The sequence below is a fragment of the Debaryomyces hansenii genome, assembly GCF_000006445.2.
Source record: "Debaryomyces hansenii CBS767 chromosome C complete sequence".
NCBI lineage: Eukaryota > Fungi > Ascomycota > Pichiomycetes > Serinales > Debaryomycetaceae > Debaryomyces > Debaryomyces hansenii.
The window spans coordinates 426,496-439,675 of record NC_006045.2 but is presented as its reverse complement, the minus strand read 5'-3'; the positions used below and the strand labels follow the sequence as shown (position 1 = coordinate 439,675).

General features: G+C 33.4%; 3 protein-coding genes across 3 annotated transcripts; all 3 read right to left on the bottom strand. All coding sequences in view use genetic code 12, as the record gives it.

Moving 5' to 3' along the window:
* Positions 1-94: 94 nt before the first annotated feature.
* On the bottom strand, positions 95-1,867 carry DEHA2C04796g (DEHA2C04796p; the record flags this gene model as incomplete). The annotated part of the gene is made up of 1 exon (XM_457895.1): positions 95-1,867. The coding sequence occupies one exon, from the start codon at positions 1,865-1,867 to the stop codon at positions 95-97; it is 1,773 nt and encodes a 590-aa protein (XP_457895.1).
* A 583-nt stretch (positions 1,868-2,450) lies between these two features.
* On the bottom strand, positions 2,451-3,914 carry DEHA2C04774g (DEHA2C04774p; the record flags this gene model as incomplete). The annotated part of the gene is made up of 1 exon (XM_457894.1): positions 2,451-3,914. The coding sequence occupies one exon, from the start codon at positions 3,912-3,914 to the stop codon at positions 2,451-2,453; it is 1,464 nt and encodes a 487-aa protein (XP_457894.2).
* A 218-nt stretch (positions 3,915-4,132) lies between these two features.
* DEHA2C04752g (DEHA2C04752p) lies at positions 4,133-13,087 on the bottom strand (the record flags this gene model as incomplete). Its single annotated transcript, XM_457893.1, has 1 exon — positions 4,133-13,087. One exon carries the CDS (start codon positions 13,085-13,087, stop codon positions 4,133-4,135), a length of 8,955 nt encoding a protein of 2,984 aa, XP_457893.2.
* Between the last annotated feature and the right edge of the window lie 93 nt (positions 13,088-13,180).

Genomic DNA, 13,180 nt, shown 5'->3' with positions numbered 1-13,180 from the left:
ATAAGTTTAGTCTGCCAATTCGAACAAAAGAAATAAATGAATAAATGTGAATAAACAATGAGTGAAAACAAGCAGATATGGAACGTAGAAGAACTTAAATTTCATCATTCATGAATTCATTATCGGAAAATGATTGATTTGATCCATTATCAATTCCTGCGCTGTGATTGTGGTTTTGCCCCTGATTTTGATTTTGGTTTTGGTTTTGGTTTTGGAATTGTCTTGGTAAATTACCACATCTATCTTTACCAAAATTGATTTTTAAATTTTTATAGTCGTGAAATGATTTTATGCCATCGATCGCTTTAATTGCATTTGCTATGTTAACGAAATTTATAAATGCACAATTCTTTTCTTCCAAATAATTAATTTGTTCAATATCACCAAATTTTGTAAAGTCTTCTCTTAATTTAGATGGGTTGTAATATTCAAAATCAGTTATATTACCAATGTAAATATTTCTGGAGGCACCATTTGAAACAGCCAAAGATAATGCATTAGACAAAGGACCAGAGTGTTTACCCCATCCAACCTTAATTCTACGATTATGAATGGTCAAACCATGTAATTGGCACATGGCAAAAAATTGAGCTGCTGCAATAGGATCAATAAAAGTAATGAAGCAAACGTGACGTTCCTTCAAAAATCTAATACTTTGCAATAAACCTCCTCTAACAACATTACAGATTTCTTCGACTGAAGAGTCTTGATGTAAGTTACCCAAATAAACAGTACGGTTACCTAAGTTGTTAGCACCCCCTGCTTGCGTAGCAATTTGAGCGGCAGCAGCAGATTGTTGAACCAATGCCGACGATATGAATTCACGATCAGCTGCAGTAACTATATGCTCCATACCTGGTGCTAAACCTAAATATTGAGCTGCGTTATGTTGTTGGGTTTTAGTAATGAAAGCACATCTATCTTTACCGTAGAAGCACTTTTTATCCAAGTACTTTTCTTTCAAAGGTAAATTGGCGACACATCTTATGGCACTCAAAATAGACAAGAAATGAATGAAGGCAATTCCTTTCTCTGGAATGATCTTGATACAATCGATAACACCGTAACATGATAAGTCATCTCTTAATTCTTGCTCCGTAATAATTTCACCGTTAACAGAGTTATTTAAGTTACCTAAGTAAACATTTCTAGTAGCACCATGTCTCTGAATTGATTCCATAACTGCTGGTAATATAGGGCTATTTTTACCCCAGCCAATCCTGACATCATGTCCTTTAATGTTTAATTTCTTCAAAATACAGTCAGAATGGAACAACAAAGCTGATTGATGGTCTATGAAAGAAATGAAAGCACAGTTTTTTGATGGCAAAATTTTAACCGACTCAAGAATGCCGGATCTAACATAGTCCAATAATTCATTTGGTTGAATATCAGAAGGGATATTACCCAAATAAACTGTTCTTGATGGTGCAACTGATGAATTACCATTAGAATTTGGACCCACCTGGCCGAACACGTCAGGTTGGGTTTGTGGAGTTGGTGGTGCCATATTCGACATTTGCATGTTTCCTGGAGTTCCATTACCAGGTGTCATTGGAGGGAAATGGTTTGCGTTGAAATGCTGACCCATACCCCCTTGTCCATCGTTACTATTGATGAATGAACCTTCATCGTAGTAGTCAGTCCCAGATCCAGGTGTGCTGTCATTTCTATTGAAATTGAATTGCTCTCCTTGGAATTGGGGGTATTGATCGTATGGGGGCATTCTTGAATCACCTTGTTGTTGCATGCTACCTTCTGGACTCACCAACTGTTCATCTGATCCTTGCTGAGCATAAAATTGGGGATAATATGGTTGTGCCATATATTGTTGTGGAACACCTTGATACGGATCAAAATACGTCATGATGCAGCTTCAACTTTTCAGCTCTCTTCTTATAAACTCAAGTATGCGTCAGATTTAAAAAAGTGCAAATTAAAATATTAACTCAGAACCTCTTCGTTGAACTTTACTAGGATATATCTTAGCCAAGTTTAGATGAATTCTTTAATACGGACAACCAATGAACTAAATTAACAATAATATCAATGAATTGAATTGTGGAACAAGTAATAAAACTTTCGTAAGATTAATGAATGAATAAAATTGAATTAACTAATGGAAAATCGACCTGACGTAGTAGGTAAAGATCGAAGATTAGGAAAAAAAAAGACAAATACAAAGATTATAATAAATATCTCTAACTTATATCTTAACAAGTTGTAGGATCAATGAAATCTTTATTATATGTTGAAATGTTTGACTTTTGGTAGACTTAATATCAAAAATATTTACTACTATATAATGATCTCTTCGCTTATTAGAGCAGGATTTTTTTCAGAAAAATTAAATTTGTGTAACCGGTACACGCACGCCAGTATAATAATACATAAGACCCAAGGTATACTGATCCACTGATCTGAAGAGTTGGGTTATATGATTCGGATGTTTACTGTAGACTATCTGCTATCTCGTCGGTATTTGAGTTCAGCATTTGATGTGATTCTTTTTGACTGGTGTCTGAATCGGAATCATAATCGGTGGTTGAATTTTGCTTTGCCGAATCGGATGGTGACTTTACTGTGTCATTGGATTGTCGAAGGGTAGATTGCAGTGAAAGATTCTTTGCCTCCTCTGTAGTAATGTCGTTAGTGGTATTTACTTTGTCGCCATATTCGTCAGCGTCGTCGTCGTCACTGTAGTCTGTGATGTTACGAGATTCGGAGCTTCCATCATTTGACAGGTGCAGCAGATGCAGTTGATCTACGTCAGTTGTCGGCGTTTCGTGATCACGACTTAGTACGCTGGTGACAATTTCTCTATCTGATAGGCCCCTTGTAACATGGGCAACATGATTTGATTTATCTTGCGATCTCGTTATGCGATGTGTTTGCTTTTCTTCGGTGTTTTCATTGTCTGATATGTCCTTTGCATCATTTTCTTTGATACTACTTTTACGACGTTTTTGCAGCGTCTTTTTTGAACCATCGGCTGTTCTCTTCCGTTTAGTAGGACTAGTGTAAACCTCATCTAGCTCATCTGGGATTTTGTCTTTGTCAATGGTATAATTTTTTAGATTAAATTTATTCTGTCTGATGTACTTTTCGTTCAAGCCTTCCAATTGGGTTAAATTTTTATCTTCCAACTCCCAAATTCTATCTTTCTTTGCATTCAATACTTGATAAAATTTGTCCAGAAAATCTTCTATAATATTCTTATGTTGAATAGCACTCATTTCTAATTCATTTTTGTAGCGTTCGTTTTCTTCCTTTAACAGCAAATTCGATTGCCGTGACGCATGTAATTCATCGTTTAATGTTTGGTTGTTCAGGAGTAAGACATCTAGCCAATTGAATAAGTTCTGCTCCGATCGTATCACACTGCTTGTTTCCAGGTCATTTTCTGTATCTGTATATGGGAGGTCAATTGAACCTACGGTTATCAGCAATTTTGCATTCGTTTTAATATCAATCGTAATGAATTCAGAAACTAGGGGCAATTCGTCATAATCTAATAATTCATTAGTATCTGGATCATAATACTGTTCTAGTGATATAAATTTTGCAGAAACAACTAGGTCATCTGCAATGGATGGTTCGTTATAGTCATCGATTGGAAATAAATGTTGTATTATCGATTCCCATTCTGCAACAGTGAAATGCCCCTTCCTTCTAAACTTCGAACAATTTTCCTTGGTTATGTCAATATGGAAGCTTCCTTCCTGGTTCATAGCTGTGAGTGATATATTTGAAAAGCTAGCATTTTCGAATTCGGAACCATTTCGTGAACTATGCAAATAGAGAGACGATTTTTTAATGATCTTCTTTGTTTCCTTATCTTCGATAATCAATGGAATGGATTGAATACATCCTGACAATGCAAGTTTACTTGAGGAATTATTACTGTCTTTCATTTTTGGTCATTTCTAATGTTCTTCTATTGAAATCTGTATAGGCGACATTTATGAGATAAATGAGAATATGTTTAGTACAAAATTTAATAGTCAAGCGGCTAGTAAATGATTTTTGAATAATATGCTTGGGCTACTTCAAATATTTGGCTACAGGGAAGATAAATAAAATATACAAGATAAATTATAGTTTTATATAAATAAAAATATGCAAAAATACGTTAGTAAAATGGGCACCATCCGCAGTATATCAAGGCCAAATTGTGGGGACTTGTTGCCTCTTGGACAAGTTCTCTAACTATCGCTTCTACGCTTAAACCCCCTGCAGTTAGTTTATCTGAAACCATTAAAACCGCTCTTCCACCTTCCGAACCGTCTTCTTGTGGCTTCAAGTTACCCACTTCATTTCTATCACCTTCATTCTGCAATTTTTTTCTTCTTATCGGGGACAAACTCCAAGAATACAAAGGGTCCCAACGTAATACATCCAAAATTGCTAGAATATGATCTTTATTTTGTCGCAAGACTCTATACGTGTGTTCGCAGGACTTGTCAAAAACGCCATTGACCCCAGTAATTCCAAAACCATCCACAATATCTCTTGTTAGCCTGAAAGGTACAGTCTCGGGTATTGGTAATCGTTTACCCTGGTCAAACGCAACACCCAAGTCAATGTGAATGGGCTCACCAGAGGTTTTATCTAATAAGATATTATTGCAGTGCCTGTCACCCAATCCCAATATATGACCCACCATAGACGTTGTGGCGATCCCACGGGTGTATGAAGTTCTAGTATCAAACCAGATATCGGGAGCAACATAATTATCGAAGAAGAAATATTTTAAAACTGGAGATATTTTCTTGCTTATTTTGTCATAAGTCTTATATCTCTCAGTTTTGTCTTCAGATTGACAGGTTTTCATTAAATCTCTCGCTTTATCTGCCTTCAAAGTATCAATTTTGGAATGATATGGCCTAATAACATCAATTAATGCTATGGAGTTGGGTACAAATTCAATTATGCCAGTCTCAGGACCCAAAGGAACAGCATTATACGTTCTAACCTTTAATTCACGTTTCCTAGTTTCTTTATCTTTCCTGAAAATATTGTTAACCTTTTCGAATACTTGTTCCATAATTGAATCTTGACGTAAATCATCAGTTCCATGTTTCAATAAAACTTTATGTTCCGAGCCATTAGACAAATAGAATGTGGCAATTTTTGGTAAACTTAGACCGGATGTTGCAATGCTAACTTTAGGGACAACTCTATCGAAATATATCACATTGTTATATCTAGTTGATAAATCCACAGGCAAATTTATAGTCGGAGGCGGAATATGTGGTAAGACTTGAAGCCAGTAATTACCAATTTTTAAACTGTCCAACTGGATTGATTTTCCTTTGGATACTTTATATTCCGCAAGTTTGATCGATTCATTGCAAAACTTCTCAATATTAAGAAGTATTTCGTTAATTTTATTGTCACCTCGTGTAAGAAGTTGTTGCCAGATATCAGTTGCGGCCACAGATTTTGAGATAAGGAGTACATTGGAACTCTTATTTGCATATGATTCATGCTTTTTCAAAGATATCAAACCATACAATGAATGATATGGATGGTCATAACATAGACCTACAATCAAAGACTTTAATAAGTTTTGAAATTTAGACGGTTCACTGGAAAGACGGGATATTAATTGGGTTGACCAACTGATTAGTTTGTGATTCGGCAATGACAAAACATTATCGGAAATGGAAACATGCAAATCATCCTTATTTGAATGCTCTAACCATAAAGCAAAAAATTTATCTAAGTTTTCATCATTATCGCCATCAGTTAATATACTCTTCAAATAGAACTCAACAGCCTTGTCAGAAAATTCACATATACTTCCTTTCAAGGAATTTAGATCAGATAGCTCTCCAATGTATTGAGCTTTTAATTTCGAATAGTACCGTTGAGCATTTTTCTTCTCGTCAGCTGCAACTGGCATCCTGCTGTAATGTGATTTTAGTTCTTCGATCTCAGATTTCTTTAAATCAACCAGCTTTTCGAGCTTATAAACATGGTCATTCAAGCTAAGAGATCTGAACTGAGTTTCACAGAAATTTGCTAAAATCTCATATACCTTAGCTTTTTGATCCAATTCTTTGACATATGTTACCATATCAGCTGTAGGCAAGACATATTTTGCCATAATATTTGATGCCAAATCCTGCCTCGAATTAGACATCCAATCAACTAAATTTGCATTAATCAAACTGGGTGTGATATTCATACTACTGATAGAAGTATTAATAGCCTCATTTTGTTGCAGTTCTTTCAACATTATAACAGGAATGCTAGTATGCCCTTGTTGCCAAAGAGTTCGGGCTATTTGATACTTTGTTAGCTGGCTGATACTATCTCTGAGCAAATGATCTGACTCGGAAAACTTAGTCTTGGAGATCTCATTTATCATAACGATTGAATTAACCAGTTTTTGCAGCTCCTTCGCAATAATTGCGATAGAATTGTATCTAATTAAATCATGTAACACGCATAACCAGATGCTTTCTTTTTTAAGCAGCATGCAGTCTGAAGATAAATCACCTGTAATTTGAAGAGCTGCCTTTCTTGCTAGAAGTATATTTTCAGACATATCAAAATCTGCCTGTTCAAACCAATCTGTACGTTGAGAGAACTCGTGTAGCAGAATTCTAAAGTCAGATTCTTTATAGCGTAAAACGTCTCTGATATTGGAAATGCATGTCAAACTAATTAGCCATCTTTCTATATTCAATCGGAGTTCTTTTGGGCTGGAACAACAATTGATTATGGCATCTTTAATATGCAATGTTTGCAATAATGATTCCTGACATGATTCGCTTGCAAAACTAGGGTAATCGTGGATTTGCTTCAATGTTTTATAGATAAGCTGGTGCTCTTCATTTGCCTCTCTCGGGCATGGAATATCCCAACAGTTCAATTTCCATGCCCATTCAAAACTTGCATTGTTTGTATCGACATTATTTAAGCTCTTGCTGACTAGTTTCGAAACGCCTAGAAATCCATTACGAACCATGGAATTGAGAATTCCAGTATTTCTTCTTTCCAAGTCGAAAGAAATATTTGTATCAAATAAGCCGCTATCAAATTTTAATTGATCTGAGGTTTCGTTTCTTCTATTTATCATATTGATAGCATACTCTAAGGATGTTTCTTCAGGTAAACCAAAGATCAAATCCTCATTGTCAATCGACTCATAAATATTAGATAGGAGCCTCGAATTGCTCAGCCAATCTATATGTTTCTCATGCTTGCTCACATCGTCCTCAAATAACATTAATGCAGTCTTGAAATATTTGTGTTTTGCAGCAATTTCATAAAAGTAGTTTATATTCAAACTCAGATAAACCTCCATAAATATAGGAATTGATTTCTTTGCGCCAATTCTGATTTTCAATAATATTTGCATAAGCAATTCAATGAAGTCAGATTCATACGATCGTAGTTTAGCGAATTCGGATAGAAGCTTTATCACCTGCAGTGCTCCTTCCTTTCCAGTAGTGTTCAAATAGTAGCAAATAAATCCAGGCAATACAGTCTTCGAAAAAGAGTCAACTTTAGTAGCAAAACTTGAAAATAATGGGGCAATACTAGTAAATTTTGCCAACTCTTGAGTAATCGATAAAAATAAACGACTCGTCCATGTTTCGAACAGTATGCCCTCTAAAGATTGTCCCAAATTAGAAATTATTTCTTTTATTGAGTGTCCAAGGATGCGCAATTCATCATCATTAGAGTTGAGTAAAATACAAGAGTGGAAATCCAAGGGAACAATGAACAGTGCATAATCATTTTCATGCTTATCAAAATTTAGAAATTTCTGGACATCTGATTTTCTGGTTTTAAATTTCCAGATTAAAACTCCTAATATAGATTCTGCACACGCTGCAATTTCTAAGTTATCAGATACAATATATCGTAAAATTTCATTCAAAATGTTATCCATGCTGGATATATCACTCTCAAAAGTATCTTCTAAAAGTGTATCATTCTCGACTAGAGAAACAATATGAGATATTTTATTATTTAATCCTCCATTCAAATAGTAGTTGGCTAAATATTCGGCACTCCATAATTTAAATTTCTTGGATTGTTGAGTATCTTTTTGATTCAATAATAATTTTACAACATTTTCGTGTAACCTGGTTTCATCATAAAATTCGACAATCATGAATATCAGTGATACCAATTTCATGACATGTTTATTGCTTACACCCATTGTACAAAGTTTTAATTCTGCCTCATCATTTAGAAAGAATTCAATATCAGATGATGTCAATTCAATCGGCTTTGACTTTAAGACGTTCATACTCGCTTGGAGAATTACGTGAACTTTTCTATTCTTATTTGAAAGAGTTACGTATTCCTCGAGTGTTTTTAAAAGACGCAGGTTAATAGAAGTTATGGTACCATCTACTTCAACCAAACAAGAAACTAGTTTCACTATGAATGGCAAAAATTCAGATTCGTCATATTTGCCTAGCTTTTGGATACGAAATATAGACAAAATGTTTGCAACATCCTCATGAAGATCCGATTCCTTTAAGAAAGGAGATAATGTAGTAATCAAAAGATTTGCTAATTGGAGCAGAAATATGTTTTTATGTCCTAAAATAATAAGCAACTTAAATTTTCTCAAACATAATAACTTTTGTTCCACATTGACTGAATTGTGAAGGATTATTGAAATATGACGAAATAAGAAGTATAACACGTTCACCTGCCAGAAAGATTTAGGATTCACACTGTATTTTTCAACTAGACCCCTTATGAGATCTAGACTTGAATGAAGTGATATTGATACCAGTCCTGGAGTTTCCAAAATTTGGGAATTGTTTTTAAAAAGTTGTAATGTAACCTCATTCTTCGGCCCTAAATCTCGTATATATTTCTCGTTTGACATGTCAGTAAACTTAATTACTTCAAATATGATTGTGGTTACCTTTTCTTTCATTTGAAGTCGATATTGATCTTTTAATATATCTGATAACTTCTTAAACATATCATTTCTAATGCCTTCTCTGGTATATGCCAATGGTATTGCCAAGGTCAAACTATCAAAAACAAGACTTGCAAGATCTGTCTCCTTAACAGAAGAGATCATTTCCAAGAAACCAGAATTAGAATTATTAGCATTGGAGATTGAGACTGCAATCAATTCTTTGCAATTAGATGAGAGAAAGCTTGATATGTCATCATAATCGAACAAGTCATATGGAAATTGCTTAATATCAAAATTATAACTCCACCAAGATTTTAGTATTTCATACTTGAATAAATTAAATAACTCCTTCGTTGATTTTAAATTCAACCTTTTATATATTAGGGAAAAGGCCCCTTTTATATATGGCAAAAAATATTCAAACCTAGAATACTCCATAAAATTGAAGATCACAGCTATTGTCACTTGTATCGATGCTTCCGATAAGATGCAAAAGAATAAACAGAAAGTACCGCATGTTTCAATTGACTGTTGGGGTGTATCAAAATTAAGAAAGAGTTCCTTGTAAATGGCCATCTGATCAGTAACAGATATTGATTTTAAATAGTTAACCAAACTGGGGAGTATTTTAATTTTTATATTATTCGTCGATTTCGTAAATGTCTTAATGAATAACGATTTAATTTCATTATTCTCTATAATTGTTTGATTATTGTATCTTGAATAAGCAATCATGAAAATCAAAAATTCAATACATGAAGCTTCTGTTAATATCAAATTCTTAGTACCACATTGCAATAACCAGGAACACATATCCAAACAATCTTTTTTGAAAGCATCATCAGGGTTATCGTGCCATATAGGAAACAGAATCGTTAGTAGTTTTGAAACGATTATAATAGTTAATTCATCTCGTTCTAAATCAAAATTTGTTAAGGGACCTTCTCCCAAAATTCTTATAATTCTTGTCCAAGATACAATGGGTATTTCTGAACGTTCTAAATCTCCACTCTCAAGTAATCTACATAAATAGAAAAGACAGTAAAGCACTTCCGGAGACCGTAAAGATTCAAGAAATTTCACAATAAGATCGAATGTCTTGACTGAGCTATCTCCTTGAATTTTATTCCTAATCAAAAGGCATTTTAAAGCTTGAACACAACTGACATCTACGTATCCTAAATTGATACAATTTAATATAGTCGATTTAGATTCAGTTTGAAAATTAGTTTTCGGTTCATTGGTCGAGGTGAATTCATCATGAAACATATCAATATTATCATTATTACTACATTGATCTTGTTGTAATAACCTCTGATTCGCATTGTACATTAGTCCATTACCTGAAATCTTATCAAAAAAATTGCCTAATTCGAAACTCGTAGAAATAATTTCAATAGAACCACCTTTCATTAACATGAAGTTGGTTCTGCTTAGCACTTTTATAAAATCAGAAATATTCGATGTAGCATTCATGACATTAATACATTCAAGCAAATCAGATGCTTGATATTGTATGGAGTTAATTAATTGATTATGAATATCGTGGTCCTTTAATAACCTGACTATTCTAAATTCTAATATTGCCCATTCAAATGCTTCAACAGATACCAGTTCCTCTTTAAGATAGTTTTTACCAGTCTCAATTATTCGAATTAAAAGATCATCACTAGTCTTATTTTCAGATAAGTTGTCGATATCAATCTCAATCCACGAAGATGTATTATCACGAACGTTACAATTATTCAAAAAAAACACTTCTAGCTCATTGTATGAATTCATAAAGATATTTGCTTCATTTAAAACACCACAATACAAGTCCAATAAATTTTGTTGATTGCTTTGCTCGATATTGATACCACATAACCAACATATGAAGTTGACAAACTCAAAATGTGAACTCGGGTTAGAATACCAGAACCCGATATTAATATTTGCAGCTATATCCCATTTCGAGATAAGCCAGGCTTGTATTCTCTCCGCTAATATGAAATTTCTTGCAAGGTTAATATTTCTAACAAGCTTGTTGATTGAATACCACAACTGAAAGCTCTCCTCACAAATAGAGAAAGGCCCACTGATTTCAGATAAATCTATGAGATTATCAATTTGGATAATTAAAGATTTCTCCATGATTTTATTCAAGCCTTCATTTGAATGACGACTGATGATTGAATAAACAAGACTGCACGAAATCCTTGATACTTCTTTGTTTTTAATGAGTTGTAATGCAATTTTAAGCAACTGGAAGAAATATTTTTCTTCAATTTTAATCAGACGTTGTAAAGAATCATATATAATAGCCCTAGTAGCCATCAATGACCAGTAATTTAACTCATCAGTATCAAAAGCATTGATAACATTTTTGAAAATTAAATTAACATTGAATTGTGATTCTGAATCATTAGTTGTAAGCGGAAAATCGAATGTCGAATTAAGTAACGTTGAATCACTCATGTCTAATATACTACTATTTTTTGTACTGGAACTACCACTTAACTTAACATCATTATTGCTTGTTATATTTCTCAAAGGACTTATTTCAACCCTGGGCGAATATACCTCTAAATAGAATGTCAAGATTTGCATTCCTGTCTGTTGTACTTTATAATCGGTTTTGTCAATAATGAGCTTATTACAAAAATCTAGAATATTATTTGAATGGTACAATGCTTCACTTAGTATATTTAGCTTTTGACGTTTATTTTGATGAATCGAATCAGACCTCACAATAGATGCATTAAAAGTATTGAGTGAATTAATTGTATTATGTTCGTACAATGATTTTTTGAACTCAAAGTATGAATTAATAAATTTCGATAAACCAGCATTAAATAACCAAGGCTGAAGACTATCAGGCTCATCATATTCAGATACCCTCAAGTAGATTGAGCGGAGCTTGAACCAGTTTTTATCATCAGTAGGCTTTCGCATAAAGTTTATATCTTCCGACTTGACTTGATTATTTGAGGAATAAAGCTTGCTAACAAGATTCTGTATAAGTATACCAACATTATAGAGAATTACTTCATCATTATCTCCATCCGTAATACTATCAATGGATTGGTTGGTTTTACTTGAGTCCTCACTCGATCGTATTGAAATATCTTGTCGAGAATCAAACGGGTCGTCCAGTATAATGGAAGAATCACCTATTAGTTTTGGAAAATTATGCAAATTCAAGAAGGAATGAGTAGCAGATAAATTCATGAATATAAGAAATTGAACCTGTAAAGAATCTAATTGTGTTTGGTGAAATGAAATCATTAATTTTATTGAAATTTGAATCAATTTATTTACAAATTTAAAGTTTTCCGTGCACAATGTAATAATCAACTTATTAATAATCTTGAATAGCAATACCGTAAGCATGCTTTCCTTTTTAAAAAAGTTACATGTTTTGGAAAGAATCTTTAGTAGTTTGAAATAATTATTTGGAACACTTGAACTTACTAATTGCAAATAGTTTACTGATATCGATGAATCCGCTTGTATTAGAAAATGAAGTGAAGTGAATATTTCAACGAGTAATTTCTCATGCATATTTATCTTAGTTAACTCGTCAAGGATAAAGCTCGACAGTTTAATAAGAAGGTTGTAGATATGTAACCAGTCCTCATAATTTAGATGTTCCTTGAAGAACCCTTGACTTGTGATGCTCGATAAAATCTTAGTAAAGTCTAATGCACAAGGTTCTAATATATTATCTTCAATAAAATAATAGTTCCGTATTGAATGAATGATGCTCATGTAGAATTTATATTTCATCTTAATAGGTTTATTAGAATTCCGTAACTCTTGATTATAATCCAACGATTTTTCTATCAACAACTTGAGACAATTGGAACCATAGGACAATCTAAATTCAGCACTACTTGCCTTATTCTTTAAATAACTGATCTGTTCATTTTCAATCAATGTAAACATTGAAATAACCAAGACATCGAATTGCTTTGGATTTAATTTGAACTTTGAATTTAATAAGTTTTCAACCAGACTCAACCCGTCATTCCTGTCTTTTATCTTGGTAGATTGTAAGCATGAAACAAGTTTGTTAATGTCGAATGATGACATTATACGGCATTGGGTCTTTTTATTTAATGATATATGCAAGAGGATTCTGGATAATTTCTTAGATAAATTATTTTGGTGATGAGAGTGCGCTCTTATCGAGTCTACCATAATATTGACTTTTGAATAAACGAATATATGAATATATGACTAGTGACTAAACTACGCATTTAAGTTGTCTAGCAACCACAATACCTAATCATC